The sequence below is a fragment of the Coffea arabica genome, chromosome 4e (genome assembly GCF_036785885.1).
Source record: "Coffea arabica cultivar ET-39 chromosome 4e, Coffea Arabica ET-39 HiFi, whole genome shotgun sequence".
NCBI lineage: Eukaryota > Viridiplantae > Streptophyta > Magnoliopsida > Gentianales > Rubiaceae > Coffea > Coffea arabica.
Window position 1 is genome coordinate 48,252,536 of NC_092317.1, and position 19,669 is coordinate 48,272,204.

Here is a 19,669-nt window from a genome sequence, read left to right on the forward strand (position 1 = left end):
ATGGACTAACTGGCCGCGACGAATACAATTGGCTTTATGGTCCTTTACTCTGTTCTAGCTGTTTTGGATAGCTTTATGACGCCATTCCGTTTTAAATGTTTCATATTTCAGAGTCTTGGAAGTTTGTATGACGTCTGTCTCAGAAGAGACTTCCATCAATAACTGATGTTTGATGTTTTTAATGCACAATTAACATCAATAAGTGAATTGCTTATCTATTTGAATGATTTGTTTTATGTTGACTAATAATACTTTCTTTCTTAATCATGCAGCTGAAAAGTTTGATTAAGCAAATTTTTTATTCTTCACCTCAATGATTAATTATCTCTTATTTCATATAATCCAATTGATTATTGTGTATCATATTTTCTAATTCAGGTATAGTTTCATTTCTGCTGGTTAACTAGAATACCAATAAATTAGAAAGGGTGAAATACAAAAAACCCCCATTCTGGTTAGAAAAATTGACACGAAACCCCCTCATTGTTTAGAAATACCCACTTAACCCCATTGTGCTTTGGACTTGTTTGAATTTTACCTGCTAACCAATAGGGAAGCCAGTAACAATATAAAGTACTAAAAATACCCTCATTTATAATATCTGAAAAGATATAGATGCAATTAGCAGATCTTGAGCGGCACTTTATGTGTAGAGAGAGAAACCCTAAACCTACAGTCAAGTTTCGCTGCAATCAGCATCGCCTTCCATGGCACAGATAAACAACGGGATTTTCGTGTGTAGCTCGCAGATGAAAAAGACGTTTCTGTGCAGATCGGTCGAGGGTTGCTACGCATCGAACATAACGATTAACGAGGTAATCTCAAATTTGAATCCTAAATTTCAAAGAAGTTGATTGGTTTGATGGCAGGTGTTTTCGTAGTAAATTGTTGGGGATATTTTGAAACTTGGTAAAAGAAGTGTCAATTTTGGCTTAGTTAGAAGTTTTTCTGACAATCTTTGTTGGAAATTTTTTTTAAAAATTGCTAAATACGCAAAAAAAAATAGAAAAGAATGGGTCTTTTTGAAGTAATCAGGACTATTGTGATCTATACTGGTATTGATTATGTTTTTTATCCTTCTAGATAAGTGTGTTAATGTTGACTGTATTTTTTTGAAACCGAAAGTGTATGAAATATTGCATGTCCTTTTCGATACATCTGAAAATGAAATTAATAAATTAATCTCTATTACTTTGGTTTAGGTGTATAAGAATGGGAGATAATCCATTTAAGACCATAGACATACACATGCATTATGGTGAATATTTCAAATGAAAACCGAGAATTAGATACACTGGCGAACATATGAGGGTATTTTGTTAATGGTGCCATGATGAATTATCTCCATTTGAGTTTCAAAAAATTTATGACACAATGGAGCGCGGCATAACAAATATGAATTTTTGGTACTCTATCCTCTTTCATGACCTTGATGTTGGTGTTGTTAGCATTGAGGATGATGTCGACATCGAGTTATTGACAACATGTTATGAGGGGCTTCCAGAAATGCACATATATGCTGAGAAGGGGCCTAATCCCATTGAAGTTGTGTCTCCGGATGAAAAATTACTATACAAGAGAATGGCTTGTGATGGCCTACTTGCACTTCCATATCATGACAATTGGCATGCTGAAATTAGTTCATCCTCAGCTGTTAAAGGCAGTGAAAACATTGACCTTTTAGTAATTGGGAATGAGAACAATAATGACATTCCACACACTCACTCTACAGGAAAGGGAATTCGTGATGAAGGGTCATCACAAATGGAGTCGGATCTAACTTTTGTGGGACCACATAGAGAAGAGATATATGATGCAACTAACAAGTCCAAGAAAAAGAAGACAACAAATGATAAATAAGCTAAGTGGCAAAGAGTAAAGTTAAGTGCAAGAAAGTCAGTCAGACGGTTATTTAAAGAGAAAGAAAAAGTTGATACATCCACATAGGTCCAGTAGTCTCCCACAAGGAATTCAGCAGAAGAAACAACAGCTGAGAGAGATCTAACAGAAGAAACAACTAATTTTAGGGAGAAAAAATAGTTCATGAAGGTGGAGAAGAAGATGATGTCAAACCAGATTATTCAGATCTTCCTTGACTAGCTAAGAGAAGCACTAGAACGGCCTGAAGATGATGACATATTTGTAGGTTTAAATGATCAAGGATCAACACAGGCATCTATAAATCTAGGATCTGCAAATTCTGTTGGAGTTGGTTCAGAGTAGCAACAAGAAAATTAGCAAGCAAAAGCTAGAAAACAAGCTGATTTAGATCAACAAGAAGAAAATCAGCAGGCCCAATCCAAAAAACAAACTTTAGCAATCGCAATAAAAAAAAAAGCAAAGAAACAGACCCATGAACTGGGGAGTCAACCAACATCAAGTGTGGATGATAGCTGCCGTGCCAATGAGCAGGAAGAGGACTGGAATGAGCCAATAGAGGATGATGAAAACATGTTTGACAAAGGGATAAGATCTGATGATGAAATCATCTCTGGTTACAATTACTTCAATACGGAGGAAGAGTTTAAGAAAGAGCACTTTGAACTAAAGGTTGGCCATAAATTTACTAGTTTCTATAAATTTAGAGAGGCTTTGTTGGAATAAGAAATTAGGGAAGGATATGAGCACAAACACATCAAAAATGAAGGCTCTCGAATCACAACTAAATGTGCAAAGGGGTGCAGTTGGAGAATTTATGCAAGTAGAATCTAGAGAACAAAGATATTTATGATCAAAACTCTTAAGGGAGAGACCATTGTGGTAGGGATTACAGCAATAGATATGTCACTTCAACATATCTAAGTAATAAATTTCAAGTCAAGGTGAGGGATGATCTTGGGTGCAATATTCCTGGCATAGTGAATGAGACAAGAAAACTGTTTATGATAGATATTAGTCAGAAAAAAGCTGCCAGGACAAAGCAGAAAGCATTAAAGGCACTGAGGGGAAATGACATGGAGCAATACCACAGACTTTAGAATTATGTAGCTATTGTAAAAAAATCCAATCCTAAGAGTGATATTTCATTACAAATTGATAGGTGAAATATTGAGGAAAGGGTTACATTTTAGAGGATATATTATGAATTAGGTGCTCTAAAAAATGGTTTCCTAGAAGGATGCAGACCTATAATAGGACTAGATGGTTGCTTCCTGAAGAATTCCTTTGGAGTTCAGTTACTTACAGCCCTGGGTATGGATGCCAATGAAAATATGTTCCCTATTTCTTTTGATGTTGCGGAGGTAGAGAACTACGACAACTAGAGTTGATTTTTGCGGGAATTAATCACCCAAATTGGAAGAGGAAATAAAGGAGTGGCTTACACTTTCATTTCGGATAGGCAAAAGGGTCTTGTCCATGCAATTGAGTTGTTCCCTGAATCAGAGCACATATTCTGCCTGAAACATATGTTCGACAACTTCAAACAAAGATTCAAGAATGATGACCTTAGAGACATGTTTTGGGAAGTTGCTGTAGCAGCAAGTATGTCGGAGTATGAAACTGCCCGAGCAAATCTTGAAAGGACTGACCCACAGGAAGGTGACAAGCTAACAGCTATAGGATGGTTCAAACAGTTGCCTCCAAAACTATGGTTCAGAGCCCACTTTAGTATAGCTTGTAGGAGTGACACATGCAACATGAGCGAATCATGAAATAATTACATTCTAAAAGCCAGAGGTGAGCCAATAATAATAATGTTGGAGTGGATTCGAAAGAGATTAATGCAAAGGTTGGTAACCAAACAAGAGGGCATGCTGAAACATGGTGGCACTTTATATCCAAAAATTCATGAGAAGTTAGAGAAACTAAAGATAAAGGCAAGAAATTGTATTGCGGTTTATGGAGGAAATGGGAATTTGGAAGTTGATGGTTATGGAAGGACAAATGTTGTCAATTTGAAGATGAAAACATGTACCTGTGGTCATTTTCAACTTAGTGGCATTCCATGCATGCATGCGGTTGCCTGCATTCAGAGTAGAAAGTTTGAATTCGAGCAATATATTGATGTTTGTTATCATAGGGAAGCATATTTAAAGCCCTACAACTTCACAATTAATCCTACTCCTTCGAAACAGTCTTGGATGGATAACAAAATGCAATATTTGAACCCACCATTGAGAAAAAACAGCCTAGAAGGCCAAAGAAACAGAGAAAGAAGAGTCCAAAAAAGTTTGCAAATCAGCAAAAAACAAGTAGGAAGGGTCTTGCAGTTTACTGCCGGAGGTGTTTGAAATCTGGACATAACATAAGAACCTGCAAATCAGCAATTCACCCTAAGTCCAAACTTTACAAAGGAATGTAACATTCTAAAACCAAATCAATTCTTTAGTTTGTTTTGTTGCTACTTATACACTCATTCATTTCGATTTGAACTTTAGGCACCTGAAGTCGGTCCAATAGTTTCAAATGCAAAATCCATAGCTTCTATAACTCAAGCTAGTGTCTCCAGTACTACTAATACTACTCTTTCGCAGGTATTAGTTCTTAATTGTCTATTTTTAGATGCTACGATCTACTTACATACTAATCATGAGGGCTTATATGCAGGAACCAATTCAGTCTATAAGTGGTACCAACCATGAAAGCTAGCAAAGTAGATCCTTAAAGAGGAAGCAACCATCTGCAAGGATGTCAAGGCTGCGACATTGTGGTTCCAAGAGACCAAGAAAATGAACTGCAGTTATTTCCCTTTTGTTGGTTGAATATACTGCTTATGTTAACTAGAAAACTCAGATTTTTGGCTATGTTTTTGTTGATTGATACAATTATGGTATGGATGTGGCAATATGCTGCCTTGTTGTGGCTTTTGTGACAGTATTACTAGTGAATCTTTTTGAGATTGGATTGTAATATTTATTAAAATTAGAAAACTAAATTTTTTGGCCATGTTATGACAAATTGATACCATTGTGGTATGGTTGTGGCAATATGCCACGTTTTAATGGTCGTGGATAGCAGTATTGAGGGTCATATCTTTGCTGAAGATGACTTAATTTGACAAGTTCTATATCTTGTTTGTGATCTTTATTTGGTGATTTGATGATATTATTTTGACCAAATTATTTATCACTTTTGCTTTTCTAATCATGATTAACCGGCCATTAATTGTGATAATTTTAAGGTGTTAAGTTTGCAATAAGAATTGAAATTTAGCACTAGTTCAAAGAAGTGATAAACCTAGGGAGTTCACTCACGAGAGTAGATGAGCACCTTTGTGGGTTTAGTGATTTGTTTCATGTAATTTTATAGAAGAAATGAAGTTGTAGTTAATTTCATAATCCCGAGAGTAGGTATGGTTTAGTTACAAGTATAGTTGATTCATTACGAGAGTAGATTTCACATACATTAGGAAATTACGCCATAACTAGTCAAGATAATAGCATTCACTTAACCGGTAATCTCATTTGCAAGAGTAGTAAGAAATTTCATATCTCTAGGAGTTTTCTAGTGTTATTTTCATTATTTTTATGTTTATGATAGTTTAGATAATAAAGGAGTTCGAAAATCACCGGTAATTGAAAATCTTCTCTGTGGGATCGACTCTGAATACCCTATACTCGCTCTCGACTAGTATACTTACGAAAAATCGCGTGTGGGATATTTAGAATTTATAAATGTAAAACTTGATTGTGGATGAACAAATTGTATATGTGTATCCCGCGCTCGTCAATGAGCCAATAATAACAATGCTGTAGTGGATTTGGAGGAGATTAATATAAAGATTGGTAACCAAACGAGAGGACATGCTGAAGCATATTTACGGCCTACAACTTCACAATTGGTCCTATTTCTTCGAAACAGTCTTGGGTGGATAGCAAAATGCAATATTTGAACCCACCATTGATGAAAAAACAGACTGGTAGGCCAAAGAAGCAGAGGAATAAGGGTCCAAATGAGTCTACAAATTAGTAGAAAGCAAGTAGGAAGGGTCTTGCAGTTAACTGGTGAAGGTGTTTGAAATCTGGACATAACATAAGAATCTGCAAATCAACAATTCACGCTAAGTCCAAACTTTACGAAGTAATGTAACATTTCAAAACCAAATCAATTCTTTAGTTTGTTTTGTTGCTACTTATACACTCATTCATTTCGATTTGAACTATAGGCATCTAAAGTTGGTCCAGCAGTTTCAAATGCAACATCCGTAGCTTTTGTAGCTCATGCTAGTGTCTCAAGTACTACTGCTACTACTCTTTCACAAGTACTAGTTCTTAATTGCCTATTTTTGGGTGTTGTGCTCTACTTACATACTAACCATGAGGACTTAAATGCAGGAATGAATTCAGCCTATAAGTGGTACCAACCAAGAAAGCCAGCAAAATAGATCCTCAAAGAGGAAGCAACCAGTTGCAAGGATGTCAAGCCTGCGACATTGTGGTTCTAAGAGACCAGGAAAATGAACTGCAGTTATCTCCCCTTTGTTGGTTGAATATACTGCTTATGTTAATTAGAAAACTCAGATTTTTTGCTATGCTTTTGTTGACTGATACCATTATGGTATGGATGTGGCAAGATGCTGCCTTGTTGTGGCATTTGTGGCAGTATTACTGGTGAACCTTTTTGGGATTGGATTGTAATATTTATTGAAATTAGAAAATTAAATTTTTTTTGCCATGTTATGGCATACTGATACCACTGTGGTATGGTTGTGGCAATATGCCATGTTTTTATGGTTGTGGATGGCAGTATTGCTGGTCATATCTTTGCTGAAGATGTCTTAATTTAACAAGTTCATTGCAGTGAAATCTCGGGTCTTTTAAGTTTTTTGTGATGTATTTTTTCAATGTCCTGCAACAAAAGCAGCTTCATTCGTTCTTCTTAATTGAAACCTGAATGTGTACTTCATTACATGCAATATGTGGCAACATATTGGACATGACAAAATCTTCTATCGTGCCCAACTCCCTCATTTTCTACACATTTTTTACACTACAATTTGTCCCAACTCCAGATTCTGCTACAATACTTTTACACTACAATTTGTCCCCAACATTCATCTCATACATATAACAATTAGTGACAAAAGAGATACAACTACATACACCATCATCATCATCTTCATCAGCCCCATCATTGCTTTGACATTATGAATTTTCAACTGTAACCTCATAATGATGTTATAGTTGTTACTTTCCATTCCTTGCTTAGATGTGAAAAATCTTTCCACCGTTGCAGGTCCAGTTGGTGAAACCTTTTCCACGTATGGACTTTGGCAGGATGATTCATTAGTGCCTTCCTCTCTACTAATTGGGCTGCACCATGCCCAAAATGAACAAGCACCATTTTCACATATAAAATACAACATACATTTTGATGGTTCTCAGATTCCACTACCTTGATCTTTGCTTTATTCTTGCAGAAACATCATTGGTTCTGGTAACTTAGGTCCCTCGATCCACTGCCAAAGTTTTGGGAGCTTGACATTTTCGGCTTCTCCCTTGAATAAAGCTTTTTTTTCCCCCTCCAAAGTTGTGCTACACTCTTACAAATTTTTGTCTTAGTTTTGCATCTCTCTGCCCAATTTTTTCATTTGCAAAACTACAACTATGGTGGGTTTCATTTGTAAAGGACATGGAGGGCAAAATTAGAATGAAAACTAGTATCTTATTTCATAAATAAGTCTCTTTCAATCACCAGCGACCATTAGGTCACGTCAGTGTCACTCGCTAGCTTCTCAGCCGGTTAGCAGGTAAAATCTAAATAAATTCAAAGTACAAGGGGGTTAAGTGGGTGTTTCTAAACAATGAAGAGGTTTCATATCCATTTCCGTAACCACAGGAGGGTTTACTATATTTTACCCAATTAGAAATAATGATGTGAGCCACAAGTGTCTCTAAAGGAGGCAAGTCTTACAAGAAGTTGATAAAACAAAATAACAAGCCCGGGAGTGGAGACCCATAAAATAAAAGGTTCGAGACGAAGCTATAAAAATCCACATGAAGACGAATTCTCGTTTCAATTCATCTGTCTGATTCATGAAGACATTTGAGGAGCCATGGGTTCCGGTATCACTTTCTGTAGTTTAACGATCGTATCACTTTTTTCCAAGGGAAACGACCAAATTATCAACATAACCCTTTCCTACCTCCAGATGTTCAGATAATTTCTTTGCTAACCTGCGAAAAAATTCATCCATGATAGCGTCGCCGAAGTGACTGGTTAGGATAGGTTCCAGTATGGCTCTTAAGCTCGCAGCCACATACTCCCCCCTGATGTAATTATCTTCCGGTTTCTTCTTAAAAACCTCCATGTAGAAATCGTCCCAGTGCAACTTAAATGTCTCAAGACTCAAAATGTTGAAGCTATTTTCATTCTCAATTATGCTCCTTAGTTCCTCCATTGATGGTCCGTAAAATGGAATGTTGAACGCATCTAAATTTGCTTCTTCTATCATTCCCTGGATCAGACAACGAAAGAAAAAAGAAAAGAAGTGGTGCGAAAGAAGAATTTAAGGCTCCTGTCACAATTCCATTATTCATAGAGCCAGAGCTAGTTAAATTAATTGAGCACTGGCATATCAGTTAAAAATCTAATATGAAACTAATTGGGGTTGGAAAACTTTTTAACACATCAACTAGTGACAATAATTTCCATTGTCATTTGAGGTGATTGAGTTTTGCACACTTGGCATGATGTTTGCTTTAGATTGATAGGAACTTTGCAACTTGCTACTTTTGAGGAAATTTTGTGAAAGAGGTTTTTTTTTTTTTTTTCCCTATTGAAAGCAAACAATTAACTTTGTGTAATCTAGAAATTTTTCTACACCTACAATATATATATATTAAAACAGTTTAGATGCATGTCACATTTACAAAATTTAGAATTCAAATTAAAATTATGCATATGAGTTATGTCTTTATACATTGTACATGAAGGAAAAATTTGTCATTTACCATTAATAACTCAAATTTTTATTAATTACTCAGAAAGGCATCCCTTTCACCCATTTCTCCATACTGTTGGGGGATTAGATTATTCATAAAGTCTTCTAAATAGAATAGTGGTGTATTTTATTTTATTTATTTTTTGCAAAATACTTCATCCCAAAACTCTTGATAGTTTACTCCAGTGGTAACACGAAGAGAAACACCTACCTGCATTACCATGTCGTTCAGAGTCATCCCAACGGACACCCAGTGATCAAAACTGTCATTCTCATCCATCTTTCCTTGAAGAGTGAAAAATAAATGTCCCTGAGGAACCATCTCCGTAGAGCGCATCCTCAAAAACAATGTAAAATCTTTTCTAAATTGATCCAAGAATGCCTCGTGCACACCGGGCGGACTTGTGACAGTATAGCAAATATTGCGTTTGTTCGATCCCCTTCCTGATTCAACTTCCAATTCCCTAGGAACCTGCAGCCAATATCTGTCTGTTTAATATGCTATTTCTTGTTTTTCTTGTTTTCTTGGTTTTAAGCTTCCTCAAAAATGAAGCCCTTTTGAATCACATAGGTATTGAATGTACCTAATGTGGGCAAAAAGATTACAGAATTACTAACCTGAGACAACCAATGGATTGAATAAGAAGAGTGTATAAAATGGGTGGAATGATCTGGGAAAAGTCTGCCGTAGAAAGAACCAGGCGTAGCTGCAACAAAACATGATCCGCGTTTGCTTCCATTTTTTTCAAGTTTATCATAAAACTTGCTTAATGACCTGAAAACGTTGTTAAAATCATTGCCCTCGAGGTCATTCAAGAAAACTTCAATTGAAGGCGGTTTATGTCCCAATTTATGATAAACTTTGTGAATACTTTCTATCATATTCTCCGCTGGCACCAAGGCGTTAGGTCCCGAAGAGCATCCCAGATCTGCTATTCTTATGCACTTTGCACTTGGGTAAGAGTGAAACAACTTCTCTATGCTTTGTACAAGAAAATGCTTCACCTTCATTATCACCAACTTCTGGAAAGAAAATGATAAGAGGGGGAAAAAAAGAAGCAAAACATATAGTATGAAAACAAAGCAGATTTGAGGAAAGAATTTGAAGTCCATTAGTAATAGAAAAAAATCTGAATGAGAAAACAATATCATTGAAGCAAGGTAAACATGATTATCTGATATTATGATGGATTTGATGTGCATTCTGCAAAAGCGTCGTCTGTGGTAGAGGCATCTAGCATTGTGAATGCGAGCTGGACAAATGCCAGGAAAAGAAAGCCGATCATTTAACTCTTTTGCAGGCAGAACCATAGCTGGCAAAACTTATGCTAATTTTCTTAGTTAAACTTTGGCACTTGCTGATTCCTTTAGCAATATCCTAGAATCATATATCCAAGAAATGCCAATGGTGTGAGGCGAAACTGCATGTGCCCCCGCAACACCAAGCACAAATAGTATAATGTTCTTATTGCCGAAGAATCCAAGATCTCAGTGAACTCGGATGTCCGCGCAATTTAGAATGTAAGCACAATAAGCTTACATTCTGCAAACGCAAAGACCTTGGTTTCAGAAGCCTGCCCCCGAATCAATCGTTTTGCAGAACGATTTACATATCTATTACAATTCTACATATCTATTACAATTCTAGAATTTCCACTAGATGGATCAGTAAAAGTTCAGTCAATTTGCTATCAAAAACTTGTGCAAACAGGCTTGGGATCCATATCCACCCATATGCCCTTATCCAAAAGAACCCATTAATTAAGCCTTGGAATTATAGAGAGAAATCTATATAAATGGACAACAGATGGTGGTTACTTACTTGCCCTGATGAATTTTTGGCATAGCTTGCATCGTCGTCCCCTTTGTTCATGTGCAGAACACGTTGCACTTCCATTGCTCCTGAGTAGAACGTCTAGTTTCAATGAAAATGTACGTACATCTGATGTAGTTATTTGTATATTTATATTCATATATTCATTGTAGAAGTCAAAACCGACTTTTCGATTAATATTTTACCAGTTGGCAATTTTGGTTTGGAATTCTCTAGGCCCTTGTTTAGTAGTATCCCTACAATAATAGTAGAAGTATGGTTTAGTGTAAACAATTTAGCGTCACTTTTTGTGATTTCAATTTTACCCTTCAAATTAACTATTAATTAATAAACATATATATCATGAAAGCATAACTACTTAATCGCCGATATACCACAGTTCCTTAAACTCCACAACTACAAAAGAGATTCCAAGTACACAAAAGAGAACAAATATATGAGATTGAAAACTCTACTACTAATGTTGTCTTCTAAATATTGATGACAACAAACCAATAATGAAAAAAGTAGTAATATTTTACTTGAGTATTTTTAAATTATTAAAGATTTATTGAAACCACAATATCTAGCATACTCAACTCCAAGGGGTTAATTTCACTTTGCATTTGACAACTATATTTGAATTTCCGCTTTGCACCTTTTAACTATATTTGAATTTTCACTTTGGCCCCTACATTTTACATAAAAACTTTAATTCCTAAAATATAAATTTTATCTCATTTAAGTACACTCATTGATGAAAGTGATAAAATATTAAACTAAGTTAGACAAATTCATATTCTAGGGACTAAAGTGGAACATATTTTATATGTTAGGGACTAAATTGAGACAAACTAATTATGAAAAAATAGTACTCCCTCCGTCCCATTGTTAATGTCATGTTTCACCTTTTTCATTGTCCCAAAATTAGAGTCACGCTACACTATTTTCCTTCTAACATTCCGTCCTTGCCCTCATAGTGCATGTGCTAGAAAATCCAAATAAATTTGGTGGGACTTGCTATTTATTATCCATTTGGAGAAGCTAGAGGAGTACGTGAGACTAACTCTCACTTTATAAGGCCAATAATAGTGCGTGTCTCTAACATACAAAGGGATGCTTTTGGTTAAGATGGGACCCACGAAATCATTACTCCATGAAAACACAAAGTGCAGCTGACCATTGTACTTGCGACGGGGTAAATTTGGAACAAAGGCTTGGCTGTCAATAATGATACCACTGTACATAAAAAGTTGCATTCCCTATAAACGTCTCTAATATTGGGACGGAGGGAGTAATATTTTACTTGAGTATTTTTAAATTATTAAAGATTTATTGAAAGCACAATATCTAGCATACTCAAACCCAAGGGGTTAATTTCACTTTACATCTTTCAACTATATTTGAATTTTCTCTTTGCACCTTTTAACTATATTTGAATTTTCACTTTGGTCCCTACATTTTACATAAAAACTTTAATTCTTAAAATATAAATTTTATCTCATTTAAGTATACTCATTGATGAAAGTGATACAATATTATACTAAGTTAGACAAATTCAGGTTCTAGGGACTAAAGTGGAACATATTTTATATGTTAGGCACTAAATTGAGAAAAATATTATATTTGGGACAAATTTTATACGGAAATGCGTTCAAAATATTTATCACATTTTGCTGAATAAATTTTTTCATCCTTCACTGATAGGGTGTGTAATTGATATTAAATTTGTGAATATTTTCCCTTGATATTTGTCAAATATTACATTATTTGATGGATTTTATTTAAATTTGACAATTGGTACTAATTATAGGAATTTGGCTAGCAAAAGAGTAAAAAGTATTTTAATGAAAATTTTTAGCCAGTTCCTCGTGGCCGCGCCTAAAGGTAGCCTACAAGTTTGGAGAAGTCGGCTTCAAATCCTCTGTCCCCAAAGTAGTCTCTGTCCCCTCTGTCCCTTATTTATACAGCTGTCACGTGTTTCTAATCTTTTGTTAACCCAAACTCAAATAAACCATGGGTTTGTTTGCATGAAAAGCAAGCTTTTAATTAGATATTATGCTGATATAATTTTTTTTGAGTCTTGATGATATAATTATTCATTTATATTTTTTATTTTTAAGCATGTGCATGAAGGTCCTACTGGTAGTAGAGATGGTTTAAACATATGGGAACCAAATAGCCAATGTATGTTGTGCTCAACGCAATTGTCACAGGTAATATTTTCTTGTTTATAATTAAATTTTAGTTATTCCAAAATTCACTTGTTTGCAAGAAATAGTTATTTAATCTAAAATTTATTTGAGTTTGGGTTAACAAAAGATTAAAGACACGTGACAGCTGTATAAATAAGGGACAAAGGAAACAGATACTACTTTGGGAATAGAGGATTTGAAGCCGCTACCGAGGCCTATTACGTGAAAGAAGATGACTTGAATCACGGGTCAATGACATATATAATCCAATTTTAAGTAGAAATTTTAAAATCAGTCCAAGCTTTTGAGGTCTTTTTAAAGTTGAGACTTTACCTTACCACTTCAACTAACAAATTTTATATGTTACGAAGCCTTCATTTCGGAGATTGGCTTCCAAGCCCACAATTGACTTTGACAAGGAGTTGTCCTAGGTATTACTTGCATTTTGTCTGCTTGTCAAAAAGAATATCGCTTAAAAGACATCATTCCAAATAAAGTAGATAGTTTACAATTTTGCTAACCAAATACATTTACCGAAGTCTTAAAAATAGGAAGTCATGTAGACAATGAACCAAGGTTTTGAAACTCAAATCGTTCCTTGACCCAAAAAAATGACTAAGTCAAAAGTCACTAGTCTAACCGTTGGGCTGATCATAATTAACTCATGACAATATTAATACGTCATAAATACTTTTATATTTATTAATTATCTAAAATATTAAAAAAATTGTAAATAATTCACTCTCATGCTATAAATGTTCACTTCAATATCTTTTAACCATTTGAAATTCAAAACTAACCTTCATTAAATAAAAAGTAAAGGAGTTATACAAAGCATTTTTTCTAAAATTTTAACTAATTATATACATATTAGTTTATAAAAAAGGTATTAAAGAAATTAAAGGTAATTAAAAAACATAAGATACATTAAAGAGTCACAAATAACCGAGCTTAATATTACTTTATGCTTACCAAATTTTAGTAACTTATTTATTGTTAATATTGTCATCATCATCATCATTGTCATTCAATTTAAACTCTAATAGACTATATATAAAAATAAATCTTAATGCAACACGAATTGGATTCTAAGGAAAAAAAAAATAACAGTCTGTTTCGATTTTGTCAATATAATATTCTACCTCCAATAGTATTGTAGAGTAAAGGATATATTTGACAATAAAGAGATGACAATAAGATAAAATAAATAGGTATTTTTATATTTTGTGCCATAAAAAGATGAACAAACAAAATATGGGATACTTTTTTTTAAAATCTTTTTTCATCTTTTTATCAATAAAATTTTTCATCTTGAGTATACAAATGTATTTAAGTGATCAAGCAAAAAGAAAAAGAAACTTTCTTTTGTTTATTTTGGTTAAAAATTTTTCTTATTCCTGTTGGATTATTGTTTGTTTGTATATTCTATTTTTTATTTATTTCATTTTAGATTGAATCATAATAATGAGGACAGTAATAAGTAATAACAACAATAAGTGATGCTAAAAAATTTTTGTTAATATAAGATAATAATAAGCTTCTTATTTTATGGATAGTAACTCTTCATTTTTCTTAGTTTAGGTAAACTGTTAGAACGATATGTTGTTATTCTTTGTTAGTTAAAATTTTAAACTATTGTATAATTGAAAAAAATATTAAAAGGGACTAATAAACCACATTTTTAATCTGAATGATGAAAATAGACATCAATTTAGATATTTCTGTCAAATGAATTTCAAATCCATCATAATCTTAGATATTTTTTGGTGGGAAATAGATAGATTGGATGGTATGGAAGAAGAAGGGAAAGTGTAAGTAAGAGGTTTTGAATCTGAGACCTCCCACTTATACTTTAAAAAATGTTATAAAAAAAAACTACTTTGGTCTATTTATTAATGTGCCAGTTGGAAGTAAGGATGGCAATGGGGGTGCGGGCACCTGCACCGCAGGGGTAGAAATGGGGCGGGGGCAAAATATTTCCCCCCACCTTAAAACGGGGCGGGGGGTGGGGAAACATACACCCGCCCCATCCCTTGGCCCGTCCCCTATATACAATAATATATATATATAAATAATACAATCCTAAATTTTTCAAAGTTGCATCCTTACTTACAAGTACGACGCTAATCAGTGTCAACGGCCGCCGCAACAACTGAAGAAATTTCTTGAACTATTGTTGATTTGTTTCTAACGCCACCCTCCCAAGACTAAGCTATCCAATTCCAACCTGTTTTGCTCCTAACCCTTTTTTATTTCGATCGGTTCCCTTCCTCCGCACAGAATGTAACTTGACTTGTTATACTTTATTTCCATCTTGACAGCTTTTTAATCTTATTTAACAGTGTTTACAATTGTATTATTGTAAATGAACATTTATGATAAGTTGATTTCTTCCCCCGCGGGGGACCGCGGGAGAAACGGGGCCGGGGCGGGGTGGGGGGCAAGGGACAGGGGATGGGGCGGGGGATGGGGGGAGTTATTTGACAACGGGGCGAGGGATGGGGGAAGGATCCCCCGCCTATGCCACCCCTAGTTGGAAGTCAATTACCTTGTATTGGATCTGTGGTGGCCGATCAGCTACAAGTTTTAGCTTGTTTGGTGACTCTGCAGTCATTTTGTGTTCAATGTAGAGGCTGTAATGCAACTGTGGCTTTAGGTAAATTACACATAACTCCCTATAGTTTTACCTATTAGCACATGTCTTCCTTAATGTCTCAAAATATTCATTTTATGCTCCTATAGTTTCAAGTAGAGTGAAAATTTGATGAAAAATAGCCTATGTAACTCCGTTCATTGAAATATCAGTATTGTCCTTATTTAAAATACTAAATCGAACAACGACCTAACCATCATGCATTAAAAATAGGAAGATTATGTGGATAAATACGAAAATTACACATGGTGATCAAAGGGATTAAATAGATATTATAACTCCATCACACGTACTTTTGAAGCCCTTCTAGTTCAATTGCAGTAACCAATGGCACATTCCGTCTATTTGCTACTTTACACAAATAATAGGAAAGTTATATAGTTATTTTGAAACCTTAAAAGGATCATCCAGCATTGTGCAAAATCACATGTGGAGTTATATGTAATTTATCCTTAAATTTATCATACTCCAATAGATGTTTACAACCACCCTCGAATGCATAGTAGAGGAGATTTTGATCTTTAACGATAACATTGGAACAAATTGTTAGAATTATTTTCAAATTTGGGTTTCCACTGATTATATTTGTTTTGTTAAAATGGGTTAAATGAAAACCAATAAAACTCTCCAATAGTATGATCCACTACATATGGGGCTTAGTTATATCTTAGTCATCTATGGTGTGATATGTAAAGTATAGAACCTGTAATTCATATTAAGATTATTTAAATGAGAGGTCCTACCACATCGGCCTCCTCGATTGTCTTTTTTCCCTCACAGATTTGTCTTACTTCGTCTTGTGCCTTTGCCATTAGGTTTGGTTGCCTCATCGATTCTGACATGGCCCATTGGACTGTTACTGATGAATTATCTGTTAATTCAAATAAGTACAAATAACTTGTACTAGGCAGCGGAAATTTAAATGATTTACCTCCAGCCATTGTTGTTGAACAGAGATTGATCTTTGCAACTTCTTGTCTTCTTACTTTGTTCTTGTCTGTGTAGACAAAGAGACTATGTAGATGTGTAGAAGAAGAGAAAAGTAGAAGGAGAATTTAGAGTAGGGATCTTCTAGCCTATGCCTAACCAAAAAGTGTATAATTGATGGAATGCCACAGGCTATTTATAGGCTAGGCTAGGGACCCTTACTAGCAAATACAAAAATCCCTAGGATTTCCTTCCATCAAGGAACTCTTGCCAAAATCCATAACTGAAATTAATATTTTCTGACTAATTGATTGATTTGATTGATTAACTGATTGAATAAGTTATCAATTAATAATAGATATCAATCAATCACTAACAAATGGAATATACTAATTAATTATTGACAAGATGTCAATCAATTAATTAGGATACCAATCACCAATCATTGCCTAATGGGAGATACCAATTAATTGTCAATCAATTAATTAGAATATCAATCAATCATGTGGGTCATAATTTGCCTCTAAAGGAGGTAAGTCTTACATTCTCCCACTTGACCCACATGCCATAGTCAGATAACCTTGAGTGACTAGATGCTTAAGTGGCCATAAGTCTTTATTGTCACTCAATAGGCTCGACAGTTATGAGCAGTTGCTTAATTAGGAAATGATAATATTCGAATCATGGCGGTTATGTTCTTATTGCGAACACTTCCTTCCATGTATTACAATATATTATACTTCCTAATTAAGTGCTTTAAAAGAACTTTATGAATAACTTCATATAAGTTACTCAGGGTCCAACTTTATGGATCAAAAGATCACTTCTTTATACATGTATCAATTTTAATGCGTGCAAACATTAATAACAAATGTCTAGACACAAATAGTCAAGAAAATAGAAATAATCTAGCACGAGCTACTGAGTCCCATATGAGTTGCATGATCCTGAAAGACTTTTGCTGACAGTCCTTTAGTCATAGGATCAGCAATTATTAATTCAGTATTAATGTGCTCAATGATTACTTCTTGTTTTTTAACATGATCTCTGACCATTAAGAACTTGATGTCGATATGCTTACTTCGACTTCCACTCTTGTTGTTCTTAGCAAAGAACACAGCAGCAGAGTTGTCACAAAAGATCTTCAGTAGCCTACTTATTGAATCTATCACTTTTAGGCCAGATATGAAGTTCTTCAACCATAAAGCCTGTGATGTAGTCTCATAGCAAGCAATGAATTCTGCTTCCATTGTGGATGATGCAACAATTGTTTGTTTTATACTTCTCCAAGATGCTGCTCCTCCAGCAAGAAGGAAAATGTACCCCGAAGTAGATTTGCTTGAGTCCACAGATCCAGCAAAATCCGAATCAGAATATCCAACTACCTCTAAATAATCAGACTGTTTGTATGTAAGTCTGTAGTCCTTGGTCCCTTGCAGATATCTCAAAACTCTTTTGGCAGCTTTCCAGTGATCCTTTCCAGGATTACTTTGATACCTACCTAGCATTCCAACTATGAAAGCAATATCAGGTCTGGTACAGACCTGAGCATACATAAGGCTTCCAACAAGTGAAGCATACGGAATGCTATCCATCTCTTGTCGTTGCTCAATAAAGAATCTCCGAATTCACAAGGTACTCAGTACCGAGTCCCTATTATGCTTTGAAACTCGAACCGAGAAGCGAGTCGGTGAAGCTCAGAATTAGAGGTCAATGGGTCCAACCGATTCGGGTCAAATCAGAAATGACGTCATAGATACGTCAAAAACTAGATCTAAGATTTAGAGTGCATGCAAGTACAAATCTGTTTTTGGATCTAAGATTAGTTGCCTGGTACAATCCTTTGTTTGAGCACTACCATGTTCCTTTTTTAGTTTGATGACAGGTGTCGAGCCTGTGCAATAATAAATACCTACTCGAGAAAAATAAATTTTCTGTGTATAGTAGTGAGTATGGTCAAATCCACAGGGATTGGGAAAAATTCGATTCTTTTCAAGTTCGGGATACGGGGGATTTTTATCAGAAATAAACTAAAAATAATTAAACAATTTAACTAAAAATAATTAAATAATTTAACCAAAAATAATTAATTAATTAATACAATTGTAAATAGCAATTAAATAAATGATAAATAAATTCTAGCTAAGGATACAACTACGCAGACACAGTCCATTCATCCGATCATTGATCCACAGGGGTTCATTTAATTTAATTAATAGGCTAGTTATAGTCGCCGATAATCTCTAACGATCAGCTTTTCCTTAATTTATTGATAACCAAGGTACGACCGTTGATTACCCCTAACCAGGAAATACTCCTAGGTACGACCATAGGAATTAATTTCCTAATTGCTTTAAAAACTAGAAAAGCCTAACCCAAATTAATAACACGCTACGAGGGTTATTTAAATCAGATTGCATGTTCCCCTAGTATGTGCAAATACTAGTTGCCACTTATATTAACCAATTAAACAATTACGGATTTAATTGATTAATTTGACAGGAAATTAATAAGTCAAATTGCACATCGGGCCCTTGATATCCAATTAACAAAATAATCCCATGGAAATTAAAATAGAAAACATGCAAATATTAACAAATTAAGGAACACGTAAAATTAATTAGATCTCACAGATATTTGGGACTGCGTCTTCACGTTGATCCTTGACTAGAGGAGAAAATTAGCCACGCCTCATAAGAAAATTCCCACGTAATTTAGTTGGAATCAAAGACATAAATAACTAACTAAGAATTTAGAAAGAAACTTGAGTCTCCGTAGACTCTTTGAACCAAAGTTGCACACTACAAACAAGGAAAGGAAGAACTCCTCTATTCTCTCCCGTAGAGAGCTAAACATCATCTAATGTCCTCTGCACTAGTTCTATATGAGAACTAGTTACGTAGGAAGCAAATGCAAATGGAATAGTTACAATCATCAAAGCCAACATCTTGGTTAATGAGTATATCTCCCACAATAAGGACAAACTTTCTACGTGGTCCCCGTTAGATAATGAAAGAAAACATCATCCCAATTAATTCCAGCACAATCATCAATTCCTCTGCAATTATCAAAACAGAGGAGTCCACTATAATCATCAATTTCAGTACAAATACACCCGTGGAACCTAGCTTGTATTTTCTTTAGAAACTTCCCACGTGTGGATTATTTGTTGTAAGAAGATCTCTCTTTTCTGCTCC

General features: G+C 34.8%; 2 protein-coding genes and 1 long non-coding RNA gene across 4 annotated transcripts; 1 reads left to right on the plus strand and 2 right to left on the minus strand.

The window, feature by feature from the left end:
- The first annotated feature begins 442 nt into the window (after positions 1-442).
- Positions 443-4,889, plus strand: LOC140005809 (uncharacterized). Of its 2 annotated transcripts, XR_011813376.1 has the most exons (3): positions 451-815; positions 4,380-4,475; positions 4,549-4,889. It is a non-coding gene; the product is annotated as an uncharacterized lncRNA (long non-coding RNA). The 2 variants fall into 2 exon arrangements; XR_011813375.1 differs by lacking the exon at positions 4,380-4,475 and having other exon boundaries at positions 443-815.
- A 3,146-nt stretch (positions 4,890-8,035) lies between these two features.
- On the minus strand, positions 8,036-10,781 carry LOC113741130 (monomethylxanthine methyltransferase 2-like). The gene is made up of 4 exons (XM_027268609.1): positions 10,707-10,781; positions 9,503-9,907; positions 9,096-9,356; positions 8,036-8,398 (listed from the first exon to the last, which is right to left on the minus strand). The coding sequence occupies exons 1-4, from the start codon at positions 10,779-10,781 to the stop codon at positions 8,036-8,038; spliced, it is 1,104 nt and encodes a 367-aa protein (XP_027124410.1).
- A 6,599-nt stretch (positions 10,782-17,380) lies between these two features.
- LOC140005680 (secreted RxLR effector protein 161-like) lies at positions 17,381-18,067 on the minus strand. The gene has a single exon (XM_072046705.1). The coding sequence runs from the start codon at positions 18,065-18,067 to the stop codon at positions 17,381-17,383; it is 687 nt and encodes a 228-aa protein (XP_071902806.1).
- Positions 18,068-19,669: the final 1,602 nt, after the last annotated feature.

Bases quoted from the DNA above. Each gene is read 5' to 3' on its own strand.
- LOC113741130 (XM_027268609.1), bottom strand. From the start codon at position 10,781: ATGGAAGTGCAACGTGTTCTGCACATGAACAAAGGGGACGACGATGCA. The intron at 9,357-9,502 runs GTTAGTAATTCT...TATTGGCTGCAG, and splicing joins CAATCCATTGGTTGTCTCAG to GTTCCTAGGGAATTGGAAGT. The intron at 8,399-9,095 runs GTAGGTGTTTCT...TGTCTGATCCAG, and splicing joins TGAACGACATGGTAATGCAG to GGAATGATAGAAGAAGCAAA.
- LOC140005680 (XM_072046705.1), bottom strand. From the start codon at position 18,067: ATGGATAGCATTCCGTATGCTTCACTTGTTGGAAGCCTTATGTATGCT.